Source organism: Onychostruthus taczanowskii, unplaced genomic scaffold (genome assembly GCF_017590055.1).
Source record: "Onychostruthus taczanowskii isolate IOZ18803 unplaced genomic scaffold, ASM1759005v1 scaffold67, whole genome shotgun sequence".
Lineage (NCBI taxonomy): Eukaryota > Metazoa > Chordata > Aves > Passeriformes > Passeridae > Onychostruthus > Onychostruthus taczanowskii.
In genome coordinates, this window is record NW_024504455.1 from 434,842 (window position 1) to 451,600 (window position 16,759).

General features: G+C 46.9%; 1 protein-coding gene across 1 annotated transcript in view; it reads left to right on the forward strand.

Moving 5' to 3' along the window:
- The first annotated feature begins 6,375 nt into the window (after positions 1-6,375).
- The window catches only part of FCHSD2 (FCH and double SH3 domains 2), a 121,082-nt gene continuing 110,698 nt past the window's right edge, over positions 6,376-16,759 (forward strand). The window contains exons 1-2 of the mRNA XM_041420981.1: positions 6,376-6,623; positions 8,887-8,984. Of these exons, the coding sequence (XP_041276915.1) occupies positions 6,603-6,623; positions 8,887-8,984 (119 nt within the window). The 5' untranslated portion in view covers positions 6,376-6,602. The remainder of the gene's footprint in view (positions 6,624-8,886; positions 8,985-16,759) is intronic.

Below are 16,759 nucleotides of genomic sequence, written 5' to 3' on the forward strand. Positions count from 1 at the left end.
CCTGGCAGTGTCCAAGGCCAGCCAGGTTGGAGCAATTTGGTTTAGTGGAAGGTGTTCCTGCTCATGGCAGGGGGTGGAACTGGATGAGCTTTAAGGTCTTTTCCACAAACCATTTTTGTGATTCCATGATTTGAGGCTGCATCCAGATCCCAAAGTTTGCAATTCCCCTTGGTGGAACAAGAACCAAGCTCCCAGGCTTCACAGCTGGGAGTGTTGGAGGTTGGAAAGGGATTTTCTTCAGCAAGGACACTGCTTCTGCCCTGCTTCCCCGGCTGCAGGAAGAGAGGTGGAAAAGAGATTTTTAAGGCTGGCCAGGGTGAATGGAGGTGCCTGCATGAGAAAGCAAACTCAGTGCCAGGGTGGAGGGGATGGCTGGTGCTGATAACCCGGGCTGGATTGGGATGTGGCCCAGTGAGGAGCACAGGAAAGGAGCCATCCCTGTCCAGCCCAGCAGCTGGGGGCTGATACAGACCCCGTGCAGCTGAACCCAGGGAGAGCAGTTTCTCTGATAAGGGCAGGGAGCAGCCAGGGTCTGGCATATCCATCATCCTCCTGCTCTGCAGGTCAGGCAGCTCTTCCCACAGCACCCCTGACCCACACACATCTGCTCTGGATGTGCCCTGTCCTTCCTGACACCCACCATGGATGCAGGAAGCAATCCAGCAATCCCTTTCCCTCTGCAGCTGTAAATGAGGAGGAGGAGGAGGGCTCCAACATCTTCTGCCAGCCACACAACAGCCTTGAGCCCTGTGAAGCTCCTGGTCCCCAGAGCTGCTCTCAGACACATCTTTGCAGAAAATGAACTCCCTTTGGGTGGTTATTCACTCTCTGTCCAAGACAGGATTTTTCTCAGCTGCCCTGGAGGGATCACAGAATCACAAAATGGGTCATACTGGAAGAGACCTCAGAAATATACAATTTCTAAAGCTGGGAAGGACCTGCGAGACCATCAAGTCCAGCCATTACCCAGCATCACCATTTTCACCTTTAAACCACATCCCCAAGTGCCACATCTACACATTTGTGAACGCTTCCAGGGGCAGCCACAGATTTTCTGGGCACCCCGTGCCAGGGCCTCGCCATCCTCACAGGGAACAATTCCTTCCCCATATCCCACCTAACCCTGCCCCCTGGCAGTGGGAAACCATCTCCCCTTGTCCTGACACTACAAATCTTGTCCAAAGTCCCTCCGGAGCACCCTTGGAGCCCCTTTAGGCATTGGAAGGGGCTCTAAAGTCTCACTGGAGCTTTCTCATCTGCAGGCTGAAGAGAAGACTGAGGAGATACTCAGCCCTCCCCATCTGCTGCCCTTCACACAGCACCATCCACCTGCAGACAAAAATACCCGGTGGGAGCAGGCAGGGATGGGGCTGGGACAGACAGTGCTGGGATCACAGCAATGTGCCCCGGCGAGTTTCGGGTTACACATTGACAAGAGAAGGGGGAGAGAGGGGTCAGGGTGACGCACGACCAGGCAGGGAATTTATAGCAGGACTGCCCGCTGGACAGCCTCATCCTGACGTGCTCCTGGCAGCAGCAGCTCTCTGGGACATGGACACACTGAGACTTTTGGGATCAGAGCCGTTTCCAAAAAGCCAGGGCCAACTTCCAGTAGGATTTGTCATCCTGGCAAGCTTGTACTCCCCAGGAAGGTGTGGGAAGTCAAATGGGGACTGTAAGAAAGATGGGGACAAACTTTTAAGCAAGGCCTGTGACAGTACAAGGGGTGATGGATTTAAACTAAAAGAGAGGAGATTTAGTTTGGATACGAGGTAAAAGTTTTTATAATAAGGGTGGGCAGGCCCTGGCACAGGGTGCCCAGAGAAGCTGTGGCTGCCCCTGGATCCCTGGAAGTGTCCAAGGCCAGGCTGGATGTGGTTTTATATCAACAGTTTTATACCATCACATCCACTTCAAAGCGCCAAGAAGCACCTGGATAGCCTTGGAAACACAGCCACGCTGGGATGGGACAAAGGGCAGACACTGAGCCCTGCTCCAGATGTGTTCACATCTGGTCACATGCAATCAGAGAAGGAGCAGGAAAGCTGCCAGTTCCTGGAGGAAGAGAGAGCCCATAAAGCTGCCAAGCGTCCCTGCTCAGGGATATTTACACTTTCAGCGTGTTCTCATGGAAATTAATCCCAGGCTCACCCCTGCAGGTATGGTAAACACGAGAAGTGAGGAATGGGGAGAGGCCAGGACAGCGGGGCGAAGGGAACAAAGCTGTTTGGGTGTACCAGCCTTCCCCAAAATGTGGTGGAACAGGCCCAAGCAGGACGTGGCAGGGCTGCTCGGGCTCCCTCGCAGCCCGGCTGGACCTCCAGCCCCCCGCAGCCATCCGAGTCCTCCCACCCCACTGGGACCTGGAGGAGGCTGATTCCATCCCCTGGGCTCCCTGACAGCTCCCTCGAGGTTTCCTCAGCCCATTAAATTAAGCAAGCCCCAAAGAGGAGTTCTTAATTCCGCCGGGGAAGGGCAAAGCATGCAAGAAGCAAGGAATTCTGCGCATGGGGAAAAAAAAAATGCATGGTGCCCTGTGAAACTTATTTTCCCCCATCCGTAGAATTCCGTGCTTCCTGTGTGCTTTATGAATCTTGTCCTTCCCAACCCATATATTTTCTTTCCTCTTTTTCTCTATATTTTAATGCTTTTATGTTTTTCTTTCCTGGCGAAAAGCAGTGAGCAATGCCAGCCTCTGAGCTGTCACCTGTCCCCTGCCCGTGGCTGCAGGAGCGCTGTGATCCTCATTCCCATGGCACCCCCACGTGGGGAAAGCCTGGAGGCTCCCAGCCTGGCGTTCTCCTTTCCATGGAGGGAAGGAAGAAAGGAAGGAAGGCTGGAAACACCTCGTTCAGTGCCACCATGAGCTTGGAAGACCTGGAAGGAACACTCAGAGCAGAATTGTGGATGTCAGATAATGTTAAACTCAATTTCTGGCTTTGCCTGCTCCTGGGAGCAGTCAGGAGCATTATGGACATTATGGATAATTGTTCCAGATAATTTTGTCCTTTCTTTATTTTTTACTTGTTATACTTTTATTCACTTTTTAATTTTCATTTTTTTACGTTATTTTATTCTTACCTAGATATGATCTTAGATGAATTTTCCAATATAAATGAATTTATGATTCTATGTGCTTGTGTCTCTCTATGTGTGTGTCTCTCTCAATCATTATATCCATTAAGCTTTTCATTACTTATATATTCATTTAAATATAAAATAAATTCCTATACATTCATATATATCCACACATAATACAAAATAAATATTCCTATACAAGAGAGCTGAGGAGGGACTTTGGACAAGGGATGGAGGGACAGGACAAGGGGGAATGGCTTCCTACTGCCAGAGGAAAAGGATGGGATATTGGGAATGAATTCCTGGCTATGAGGGTGGGGAGACCCTGGCACAGGGTGCCCAGAGAAGTTGTGGATCCCTGGAAGTGTCCAAGGCCAGGTTGGACATTGGGGATTGGAACAGCCTGGGCTAGTGGAAGGTGGCCCTGCCATGGCAGGGGTGGAACAAGATATTTTTTAAGGTTCCTTCCAACTAAACCATTCTGGGATTCTATGACACTCCTAAACATTCATATTTGCTACAATTAAATATCATACATTCCATACAAAAAGCTGAATTCCCTGGAGGAAGCTGCTGCGCTGTCAGCCCCCTCCCTCCACAATCTCTACTGGCAAACCCTTCTGCCAGGAGCACTCCTGTGACACCAGAGGGCAAAATCCTCAATATTAGGGAGCAAACCCTTCTGCCAGGAGCGCTCCTGTGAGCCCAGAGGGCAAAATCTGCAATATTAGGGAGCAAACCTTTCTGCCAGGAGCGCTCCTGTGAGCCCAGAGGGCAAAATCTGCAATATTAGGGAGCAAACCTTTCTGCCAGGAGCGCTCCTGTGAGCCCAGAGGGCAAAATCTGCAATATTAGGGAGCAAACCCTTCTACCAGGAGTGCTCCTGCCAGCCCAGGGGGCAAAATCCGTGGCTGGAGCTGGAGCTGCCTGGTGCGTTAATCACGGGCCCAGCGCGGGTTCCAGCTCGCCGGATTCCGCTCGGAAGCGCATCCTGGCAGCCAAAAACCTTCCAACACATCGTGGTTTTGTGCTTGAAAAGGTTTAAACCCCTGCAGGGATTAAATTCAGGAGTGAAGAATGAACAGGCACGATAGGACAACGCAGCAGCCGCTTGGGAACCGGGATCCAACGCGTTGCCTTTGCCTGAGGATGGGAATCAAGGGAACTCCATTCCCTAAAGTTCCTCTCTAAATTTATGAAAGGAAATGAAATGAAATGAAATGAAATGAAATGAAATGAAATGAAATGAAATAGAATGAAATAAAAAGAAATGAAATTAAATAAAACAAAAATTAAATTAAATGAAACAAGATAAAATAAAGGTCAATAAAATAGAAAAAAATTATTGATCTAGTGGAAGGTGTTTCTGCCCGTGGCAGGGGATGGAACTGGATGATCTTTAAGAGTTCCTTCCAACCCAAACCATTCGGGAATCCATGAGACTCAACTGCCTTCAAGTCCTCCAACAAGAAAGGAGAAATCAAGGGATAAAGGCTCAGGATAAGCTGAACTCCAATTATGCTGTGAAAACAAGTGTTTTGATAAAATACACAACACTTAGACACTTATACTATGGACTTTTTGATAACCTTTATTTCACATCCTTTTTTCCCCTATTATCAGCACTATTATTAAGATGTGGAAGAGCCATGGGCAGCTACAAGAGGCAGCTCCATCAGGATTTATCATCCCACATGCAAAATCCTCCAGGATTCACGTCGAACTTGCAGCACTCCATGAGTCAGGCTTCAGGGAATCTGTGGTCAAACAGATAAAACATAATTATTCATGGAAGAATACAAGCAAATAGTGGAAAAACAACTGCATCATAAGGGAGGATGATACATCTGCCTGTAGGCCTGGTACCTAAAATGCTTCTCAGTCCTGCATGCAGAAGTCTGGGCATGATTTTTTAAAAAACCTGGGCTAGTGGAAGGTGTCCTTGCCCTTGGCAGGGGGGTGGAACTGGATGAGCTTTAAGGTCCCTTTCAGCCTAAACCATTCCAGGATTCCATGAAGGGCTGCACATGCAGATGCCATCCCCTTGCCCTAATAGATGAAATATTTTTTCACAGCATCTGCTGATGCACCAGATCTCACTAACCATTTCAAATTTTCCCGGGGAGAAAGAGTTAAGGCTAATTAGCAGCACTAAATAAACTAATAGCTGGAGGGGAAAGCAGAATTCAAGTTGCATTTTAGTTTTAAAGGTGGTTAAAGCGTCTTTAAAGGCGAGGGGTCATTTTCTGGGAGCTGGAGCAAAGCAGCTCATCAATAATGAAAGAGCAGGCGATGGAGCAGCGGCAGCACTGCTGGAGCACTTGGGAAAATGCAATTATGGGAATTGCCTGATGCTTTGCAAACTGCCCCAGTAATTTGCTTAAGGGAAACAGCCAGATGCACGTTAATATTTCAAAGATTTCGTTGCAGCAGAACTAATAAGCAAAGGCCAGGAATTTCAGTGATGAGGACGGGGGTTAAAACCCCAAAAGTACTTCTGATCAGAGGTGTTTAATTCACACTCAGCAAAACATGACAGGGCTGGCAGCATCATTCTGCCTCCTGGGCTCTCTGCATCTGCAATGCTCAAGAGTTCAGCTTTGTTTTATTTTCCTTTGGTTAAAACCAACCCCCTGCAAAGGCTCGTGTCCGGGTGCTCTGCTCCCCTTGTGCTGCCCTTGGGACGCACCAAATCCTTCATGTACCCCTTGTGCAAACCCCAAATCCTTCGTGTACCCCCTTGTGCTAAACCCCAAACCCTTCGTGTACCCGCTTGTGCAAACCCCAAACCTTTTGTGTACCCCTTTGTGCATCCCCTACGCAGCCCTGCACCCTCATTGTGCACCCCATACACACTCCATACACACCCCCATTGTGCACACCCCTGCACACCCATACACATCCCATTGTGGACACCCATGCACGCCCCGTGGACACCCCATTGTGCACACACGTGCACACCCTTGCACATCCCAAAACCCCCCATTGTGTCCCCACTGTGTTTCCATCGTGTCCCCCCTGTGTCCCCTCCTCTCTCCTCCCCTCACGCCGCCGCCCCCGTGGCGCCCCCCCGCGGCCGCCGCGCGCCCCCGNGGGGGGGGTGCAGGCCCCCGGGCGGCCGCTGGGGGGCGCGCGCGGCCGCCGCGCGCATCTCGCTGCGTCGGGATTTTTAATTTTTTTTTTCTCTCTTTCCTTCCCCCTTTTTTTTTTTTTTTTTTTTTTTTTCTCTCCGCCACCCCACCGCGTCTTTTCTCTCCCCGCTCTCCCTCCGCCGCCTCCTTTCCCTCGCCGCTCCGCTGCCCGTGAGGAAGAGGCGGCCTCCCCCCCGCCATCCCTCCCCGCCTCCATCCCTCCCTCCCTTCCTTCCCCGCTCCTCCCGCCGACCGGGACTCGCCCCGAACCGGGAGGGAGACGGTGTCTGCCCGCTCCTCCTCCTCCTGCTGCTCCTCCTCCTGCAGCGGGGGCCGCATCCTGCTGCCGGGGGGGAGGGAATTGATGTGGATACCCAGCGCAGCACCACCACCATGCAGCCGCCGCCGAGGAAGGTGAGACCCCCGCCCGGCGCAGGGGGGCTGTGCGCGGAGGGGCCGGGGGGCGGCTGAGGGTGGTTCTGAGGGGCGGCGGCGTGGGCTCGGGGTACGGGGGGATGCGGGGGTCCGAGGCCGCGGGGAGGGGGGCTCAGGGTGGGCTGCGCGGTGGGGGAGGCTGCAGGGAGGTTCGGAGAGGGAGCGCAAGTGTTGGGAAGGGAGTGGGGGGTGCGGCGGCGAGTTGGGGGCCGGGGGGGCTTTGCCCTGCAGGGTGGGTCGTGAGGAGATGTCGGCGGGGTGCTGCGGGCTGGGCACGGCGGGGAGCGAGCTGCGGAGGTCGGACAGGGCAGGGATGGAGGTGCAGGGGGGCAGCGCTCCGTCAGGGACCCCCCTCTCTCCAGCGGGGGTTCTCCGGAGGGACACGGAGGGCTGGGAGGGGGCAGCGACTGCCGAGGGCTCGGCTGCACGGAGCCGCTGGGGTCGTGCTGCTCGTGGGGTGCCTGCCGCGGGGATTTTGGGGGCTCGTGTGGCGCCAGCCGCGAGGGGTTGGTTGTCTTGGGGAAGAAGGTCACGTCTGGAGTTGATCCAGGGACGCAGCCTGTCCCGGCGTGTGCCAGGAGCGCACAGGAGCAGGGGCAGCCGGAATTGTGCGGCGTTTTCCCTCGCGGCCGTCCCCACGTGCGATGGGAACGAGCTGAGGATGCTCCGGGGAGGCTCTTCGGGGACCCTGCGGGCCGTGGGAAGGTGGGGTGCTGCCCACCTTGGGGACTGGTGTGGCAGCGGAGGCAAGCGGGAGTGGAAATTTGGGATAAACGCTGTGCCCGCTGTGGCTTGTCTGGCTGGGCAGGTTGGTATCTGAGAGACCTGAGCTGCCTTCAGCTGCTCCGTGCTGGTTTTTGGGCACGTTTTGGGGGCTGCGGGGAGGATGGATGGATGGATGGATGGATGGATGGATGGATGGATGGATGGATGGATGGATGGATGGTGGAGAGGCTGCTCCTGTGCGGGCAGGAGTTCCGTGGCGCTGGGAGCCGTTCCTGTTCCATGTCCCTGCTCCTGCCTGTTCTGGGGTGCCCTGGCTGTGGTGGTCTGCAGCCCCATGGAGATTTTCCCTGTGGGATTTCTCCGTGGGGAGAGGAGATCGCCCAGTTGTGCGCCTGGCAGAGCCCTGCCACAGTGACCAGGAGAGGAGGGAACGTGAGCAGGATTCCCTTTGCCATGCCCAGAGCTCCCCAGCAGCCCTGGCGGGCAGCTGCAGTGAAGGTCTCTCATTCCTGCCTCCCAGCCTCTTATTTTAGGGGTCTGACGCTGCTTTTGTCAAACAAAACCAATTTAATCTCAGTCATTTCAATTTTAGTTTATTCATTTTCTTTGCCTGCGCTGTTTCATTTGAGGTTATTTCCATCAGCCGGCTTCTGTCGTGTGGGTTTATTTATTTTGAGTTGGGCTTTTTTATATACAGATAAAACCAAAAATGCTGAAAGTTCACGTTGAAGATAGATGCTTTTTCTGCTTAAAGTCAGGGGCATACATGTGATTTATTTTTCTGGTGTCATGTGAAAAGCTTGTCTTTATGTGATGTTGTGACTAAAGGGTGCTTGTTGCTGGGGCATGGTTTTCAGAGTTAAAATAGGGAAGCTGATGAGATCCGGGATTTTTTTTTTTTTTTTTTTTTTGCCTGGCTAGTGAAGAAGAGGGAGATGGGTGCCCTCTTCCTCTGTGAATTTCTCCTCCCTGTGCAGTAACAGTTTGGCATTTCTGTCCTCATGAATGCATAATGTGTTCAGAGATATTGGTGATCATTTTTTAGGCCGATATGTGGATTCCCTGTGATCACTAGAGGGCTTAAATACCAAGACCTCTTGTTTAATAAAAAACAAGAACAAAACAATTCCAAGGTTCCCTTCCAAAATCAAATCGTTCCCAATACCTGGGCCATTGGTGTTCTCTGCCAGTTACCAAGCAGGTTCCCAAAGTATTGGAATTTTAGCTGTGCAGGATCACAAGGCTCAAAGGAAAATTACAACGGTACTAAAAATGTAAAGCCAACCTTCTGAAACCTTTCCCAGTTTGTTTGTTTATTTTCTTGTTGAAATGTGACTAGAACTACAGAAAATATAAGTGGTCCTTGGGTTTGTTTGTTTGCTTTCCTGATGAAATGTGACTTAAACGACAGGAAATATAAGTGGTCCTTGGGTTTGTTTGTTTGTTTTCTTGTTGAAATGTGACTTGAACTGCAGAAAAGATAAGCGGTCCTTGGGTTTGTTTGGGTTTTTTGTAGGTGAAAGTTACACAAGAGCTGAAAAACATTCAGGTTGAGCAGATGACAAAACTTCAGGCCAAGCATCAGGCAGAATGTGACCTACTGGAAGATATCAGGTAAGGCTACAGAAAATGTTACCAAAATTCCTTTAAGGTCCAGTTTTTGGAAGAACATTTGAGTTACAAAATTCAGGAACTGACGATGGAATTTCCTCTTTGGATTTCCTGCTTTTAGGCTGTTAAAGTTTTGACACAGCTGGAAATTATAACTGGAGCTAACACAATGCAAACCCTTTTTTTCTTCTCTTCAATGGGGGAATGTTAAAAGAAACTCACAAACAACATCCAAAAAGGACTGGTCTTTTCAGCAATATTTATTTACATAATATACTGAGACTTTGATTTACCAGTTGTAAAAGGCTGCTAAAATTACTAAAATATTTTAAAGCCACTGATGATTTATGTCTCTCTAGAGATAGCTTTGAAAAGCACTTTCAAGCAGATTGCATTTTTTTACCAGAAAGTTACAAGAAGATATTTGCATTTATAATTTAAAACTCTGCATGGGTTCAAAACAATGGAGAAAATCCACACAACATCAGTCATGGGGGTTTCATGATTCCTTTTACCTAATGTGATTTGCTTCTCCTGAAATGAAAGGTTTGCTTTTAACAAAATAGGGTGGGAGTGGGTACCTGGCATTATATGGAGGATTAATCATTCAATTCCCTGTAAAATATTCAGCAGAAGTCCATTGCTGCCCTGCTCTTTTTGGCAGTGGATAGTCCACATGTTAATTATTTAAATGAGATTTCCTGCTTGATGTTTGTGTATTAAATGCAAGTGTTTGGCTTTGACAGATGAAGTTCTGTTTGTCCCACTGTCAGCGTCCTCCATAAATCAGAATGTCAAGGCTGGAGCCTTTTCTCCCCCTTGTTTTTTTGGGTGCTGAAACACTTTTTTTTTTCTTTTTCTATGGGAAAGATCACAGTGTTCATTTCCTCAGATTAAGATTATTCTGGGGAGTGTGTAACACGCAAATGCTGAGTAATAAGTAACAGGCTGATCCAAGGAATTGTCCCCCCTTAGATGGAAACTTATTTTTAGAGCATCTAGGTTGGGTACTGCTGCTCTAGCCCAGGTTTTGTTGGCACTTGTTATTTTTCAGGAGCTTATGATCACTTCAGCCTCTATTCTGCTGAATGATGTCATAAGCCTGTGGATACAAACCCAGAAAAACGTGAAAATGCCAGCTTAAAATATCTTCCTTTAATGTAATTTAATTTCTGCAGTTAATTAAATTTCTGAATTTGAATGTTGGGGATTAGGAAGCTGGGTTAATATGTTTAATTCATTCCCGTGGTCACTGAGTGTGTTCAGCACTGTGTTTGCAGCATTGCTGTGTGCATTTGCAGATGAAACATTCTTTCAGTGTGGCATGATGAGGTGGTGTCAGTGATTTGTTCCAATATCAGATAAGAGAACCAGAACCAGGGAATTGGGGGTTAAAAGCATTTGCTGAACAAGCCCTGATCTTGGTGTGTGATGCAGAGGCCTTTGGATTGGGAAGGGGGGAAGGTTTGGGAGCTCCGTGGTGTTGGTCAGGGTGTGATGCTCCTGGGGGAGTTTGGGTGTCAACCTCACCCCAATATCCCATCATTTTTGGCTGGGTTCAGGATGTGCAGCCACCGTGGTTCCAGAGCGTTGCAGAAAGCTGGAACCACACACAGGATCTTTCTGTCTCTGGAAGGAAGGTTTGCTTTTACAGAAAGCACCCTGCTGTTATCCCAAAGTGTGGAATTTGAGCAGAGTGCCATCTGTTTATCAAGACTCAGAGGAGTTTGGGTCCTTTGGTAGCGTTTTTGGAGCTGTTGGGCACTGCAGGAGCACAAGTTTGCGCTCAGAATTCCAGAAACTGAAGTGCTGCGATGGCAACAGGAAACACTGAATCAGGGCTTGCAAAGCAGTGATTAAAAATGCATGTTTGAAAAAGTTACTTTATTGTGAATAATTGCTTCGTTTGTTGGCACATAAATGCAGGCATTCAAATCGCTTTTTTTTTATGGCTTCGGTTGGGTTTTATGTGCAACTAAAGAGAAGTGATAGGAGGAAAAGATCAGAAAGTTCTCCAGCAGAATACATCTATTGTCTGGTGTATTAGCAGATGATTTTTGGCAGCCTACCAGCCCATAAAGCATGCTTGCAGTACCAGCAGCTTTGATATCTTTATGCAAAACTGGGGATTCTTGGTCAGGGTTGAGGTACATGTGTGTAACTACACTTTTTTTTTTGGATGGCTTTTGACACTATGTAAAATTCTAGTGTTTATTTTAAAAAATACTGAATGTCCATTTCAGTCTTAACAAACTCTGTTGTTTCTCTGTGGAAGCTCAGTAGCATTAAGCTGAAGTCTCTTTGACAAGACTCTAATAAAGAATGTGTTTGAAATGTGTTAGCAAATAGATTTAAAATACATTTCTGCGTTTATAATCTCTGTTTGGTCTTCATGTTTCATTTCTTCATGCTCAGTGACTGGGGAATTTGGGGAGCAAGTGATTCAGGATGCTTTTAGGGTCTTTGGCTTACTTTTAGGCATGACATGTGTTTATCTTCTGTAGCTCACTAAAGCTATCTCATGCCTTCATGTGGGAGATCTGTGTTGGCATTACCATAAAAAAGGTTGTCTTTCTGCCACTGGGATGGAGAAAAAGTTTTTTTCCTTGACAGGTAAATGTAGGTTTTGTTGCTGTGATCTAGAAACCCTTCAACATTTATGGCAAGGAGTCCCTCACTCCATCTGCACTGGCTGCTTTTAGGCAGTGAGTTAATTATTTTTTTTGCTGGGCTGTGACTGGCTGAATCTATCAGAGATGTTAGTAATATTCATGTGTTTTAATTTGGTTTTAAGACTGCCTTATTTGACTGATGGTAGTAAGTAAGTCACAGCCAGGGTCTGCAAATGCTCTTGCTTTGCTGGGACACAGGGATGCTTTCCTTTTGTAGGTGTACCAGTGCCTGCAGAATTCTAAAGAACCCTGTATGATTCACATTCTAATTCAGCTGGGCATTTCTGTGAGGTATTTATGTGCTACAGACTTTATAAACTCATTAAGTGATAATTGCTTTACATTAAACATCGGGTCTTGCTTTTTCAAAGGCTTGGGGTCTGCTTTTCCAAAGCACTTGTTATGCCTTTTCAGGTTTTGCTGAGGTATCCTAAGATGTCCTTTCTAAAACTTTTGTGTCTTCACATTTGTGTTTTGCTAGAGAGTATGAAGTTGTGCTTATGTGTCTGTTTTAACTTTAGTCTGGACTAAAGATGTAGAGCCAGGTCCACTGGCACAACTAATTCTGCTGCAGCACAGGGTGGGTGAGTTCTGTGGATCAGGGAGCTCACCCCCCTGAAATCAAACCTTCCCTGGCTTTTCTCCCAGGTTTTTTGGTAAATCCAGTCCCTGGTCCCGTGTGGCATGGGAGGGAGGAGGAACGATGAGTACCTGAGGGAGGAGAGGGAAGGCAAAGCTGCTCGACAGCAGCCCAGGTTCACACGGGTTTAAAGTCACTGTGTAAGCCCAGCCTGATGCCCCTGTAGAAGGCACAGCTGCTGCTTTGTGAGTTACAGCTCTGGAAAATTCACCTCATTTTAGTCTTAACTTGTTTTGGCTGTCTGGATGTGCTGATCTATGTTGCTTCATCCTTTTTAGTAATTTGAAATGAGATGTAAAGATGGCCTGATTTCTGGCTGAGAAGGAGTAACAAAACAGTCCTTTCATTTGTTGGCTCCTGAGTTTAGTTTTTTCAGGGTTTTTTCACATTCATAATTTAAAAGGAATTGCCAAAAAGACAGGCTCACAATCTACTTGTGCAACTGGTAGAGATGTGAATCTATGTACAAATACTTCCTTCTGTTTCCTTCCCTCTTCTGTCCTTGTGGTTTCTGCCTCCTGACATGTTCCTTTTGATAAAGCTGCATTTCTCTGTGTTATTCACCTTTCTTTCTGCTGCTTGCCTTTGTGGGGTGTCCTTGTGGGTCCCTTCCAGCTCAGAATATTCTGTGATTTTCTATCTTCAACTCTCTCCTCCAAAGCTCTGCCTCCTGACCATTCCTTCTCCCTTCCAATTTGTCAACTTATTTTTTTGGGTTTTTTTTTCCTCCCAGGTGCTTCATCTCCTCCCTTTCTTTATCCAGTTCTGACCTTGTGAATTTTAATAAGTTCTCTGTTCCTCAGATTCTTTCCTATTTAATGTGCAGCAGAGCCACTGAAGATGTGTTAAGCCAAGTGGGGAGATCTTGTGGCTCTTCCTTCCCAATGTGAGCCCTTCCCTGTCTTGGATGCTGTTGCTGGGCCGTCCCTCCTGCAGGTTGTGAGGGAAGCAGTAATTCCAGGGTAGGATTTGTGTTTTTGTGCCCAGGATGAGGACAGAGAACTCCTTCGATGCCTCAGCCTGTCATAACAAGCCAGAGCGAGCAGCAGAGATCTTTAAAAAAAGAAAGTAAAAGTATGAATGAATTTACATCTGTAGCCAGCCAGTTCCTGCTCGTTTTAACATGTCATTTTCCCTGCTCAATTATGCTCCGTGGAGGCTTTTGCTGTTGGATACACTTTGTACTCCCTGGTGGAATTTGTGCTCCTGGAATCTGGCTGGCTGTGTTGGCAGGTTCCTGATAAGGTTTATGGCAGCTGGGGCTGAGTCTGGAGTAGAGACCAGCAGCAGTTCCAGTTTTAAATACAGCAAATCTACAAGATCCCTTAAAAGATTCTGTGTTAGGGAAGAGCCTCGTGGAGCTGTGGAAGGAGGAGCAGATGGAGAAAAAAGCTGTAAAATAATATGCATTTACATGTGTGTGTAGCCATATGTATTAGAATCCAGTGAGAGATTCTGCATAATTTTGGGAAATCTCTGCTTTTCCTGCCCCCAGGCACGGTGGTGGTGAGGAGTTTGCCTTTCTTCCTGTTCTTTCCAGTCTCCAGCTGCAGGGAATGCAATTTATTTGGGTATTCCTGAACCTGGGCTCCAGAGCATGTTTGCCTCTGGCTAGTGGTATCTGATAAAGCCCCTTTTTAAAAAATTCATCTATCCACGAGCAGGTCCATCTCTTTTTTCCCTTTATCCTGCTGAGAAATGTGTCCTTCCTTTTTCCTTCAAGGTCATTCCCTGCATTCGGCAGATGCAATCCTTGCCTCTGGTGTTTGGGGCTTTATTTCTGTAGGAGCAGAGTGATTTGCTGTGCTTACAGGTTCTGAAACCTGCAACCTGCCAAAGTGGAAAGCAGCAGAAAAATCAGAAAAATTCCCAAAAACAATGTGCAAAATGTTATTTTTCTTGGGTTTTGACTCACACTTGAGGCTTTCCTTTGTGTGACTGGAATATTTATTTCTTTGAAACTTCCAATCTTCTTACGAGCTGATGACATTTCTTTCCTCCTGGGTTGATCTTTCTCACCACTAGTGATAATTGTGACTTTATTTTGTACTTTCATTTGTTTTCCCAGGCTCTGCTAATTAGTTGAGGACACACAATTCTTTGCTGTAACACTAAATAAGCAGAAGTTTCAGAAATTTTGAGAAAAGTTGGTGCAGTTACTTCTGAATAATATTCCATATAAAGATACCACAGAATCTGTGGTCTGGGCACATTACCTATAATTAGGCAGGGCTTTAATGAGATGCTCACATTCTTGAAGGAATTAAAATCTGGTGATGTTTTGACTGGAACTGTTTGAGGGAAGCTTGGAATGTACTTTAAAAAAAGCTGTTGCCTACTGGGTGTGGAAATCCAAGTTCTGAGCAAAAAAAGAAGGGTTTTAGTATAAACATGGCCACAGTGTAATGATTCAGGCCTGTCTTGGCACAGTGGAATTGAGAAATGGACCACATTCCTTCTTTTTTTTTCATCCCTGACAGACAAAAATTAATGGATCCCCTGTTAGAGTATTTCTGAGTATCTTTCAACTGATGAAAGTTAAATAATCAAAATATTTTTGTTGTTTGCTTTTTTATAGCTGAATAGTGTAAAAAAGCCCAACAAGCCATTTCTCACATCAGAACGAAAATTCTTTTTTTTCCCCCCTTTTTTTTTGTTCTCTGAGGTTTGCATTTGAATGAGCTTTTTTTCTTAAAGCAATTCCAACACACACTCTGGAAGTCTGATTTTTAAGGACTTTCAGGAGACCCTGGGCTTGTTCTCTTAAGCTGTGACTTTAGTGTGAGTTTGTCTTCCAAGACATAACAAGAGGATTTGGGTTCTGAGTACAACAACTCCTTGCCAAAAGTTGCATTTTCACTTTTGACTCATGCCCCATTTTTTAAGAACGAACTCTTTAGTTTGCAGAAAGTCCTGTGGGTTTGAATTTTTTTTTTTCCCTGAATTTTATCCGAGCATGGCTTTTCCTGGACCCAACTCTTGTTTTTCACCACGATGTTACTTGGCAGAGCTCTGGGAAGCCAGTAGCTGCCATGACGTCCTGTAAAGTTGCCTTAGGTACAGATTTTCATGGGGACAGTTGCAGTGTGTATTAAAATATATGGCCCAGGGTGGTTCTAAAGGAATAACCATGCATTCTTTTAATCCATTTGTTCAAACTCAACGTGCTTCTTGGGTTTTCTTTCTTCTCCATCACATCACTTCTGTGGTGAAGGCTTTCCCTCAAGGCTTTTCATCCCAGCTCTTACTGAAGCCCCTGTGTAAGGGGTATTGGAGGCATTGGGACATCCCACAAAGGTCAGGATGAGCTCTCTTGGAAAGAGGAAGAGCATTCTTCCCCTTCCAGGCACAATCAGGGTGGCCTGGCCTGGTTTCCTCTGCTGGTGGTGTGTTGTCACAGAGTCATGGAATATCCTGATGGAATGGGCCCATCAGGATCATCCAGTCCAACTCCTGGCCCTGCACAAACACCCCAAAACCCCCCCAATGTGCCTGAGAGCGTTGTCCAAAGGCTTCCTGAAGTCAGGCTTCAGGTGCTGTCACCATTCCCTAGGGAGCCTGTCCAGTGCCTGACCACCCTGTGGGGAAGAGCCTTTTCCCAGTATCCAGCCTCAACCTTTTGTTCTCTTTAGTTTGGTGCCAAAAGGTTTATTTTGCAGGTTTTGCTGCCTTTGCCAGTATCCCATCAGGAGACATCAGAAACCTTGTGCCTTGTCAATTCCAGCTCCTGAAAAAACGATGGGAATGGGATTACCAAATCCTACACCATGTAAATATTCCTTGTAGGGGAGGCAGAGGTAAAAAGAGAGGTTGTGGGTTGGTTGTGGTGGTTTTTTTCCCAGAAAAGGGCCGATGTCCCATGGTTATCTTGGCTGCAGAGAACTTGGGTGTCCTTACTTTTCATTCCCAGCTGGTCCTTGAGATCAGCCTCTCCTGCTCCCAGTGAACTTTTGACCCAACTAATATCTTATCTTAGACGTGGTGAATTTGGTTTTCTGATGAATATGCATCTGATTTTTAAACTTTTTTTTTTTTTTTTGCTTAGTAAAACCATTGACCTTGTTTAATCATCTTGATTGCTTTTTGCATATGAAAGCACACAGAAAATTTATACTTATGCTGCATTTATATTTTTCAAAACTGGCAGTTGAAAAAAGGCTAAACCCTTATCAAACCCAAGCTGCTTAGGTCAAATGTTTGCATTATAAACTGGTTTATAATGGCTCAATGTGGTGCTTTTCTGACTGGTTTTTATAGTAGGTTTTAAATTTTAATAACATTTTTCCTAAATGCACGGTAGGAATATATTAAGTTGGGGGCTTGTTATTGACTTTAGGCTTGTAAGTGTTGGGTTGTGTTTATTTATGAAGTAAATGCAATATTTCCAATTAAAACTTGAGGAAAGAGAGGGAAAGTATGGAATTAATGCTTATAAGTCTTGGGTTGTGTTTATTTAGGAAGTAAAT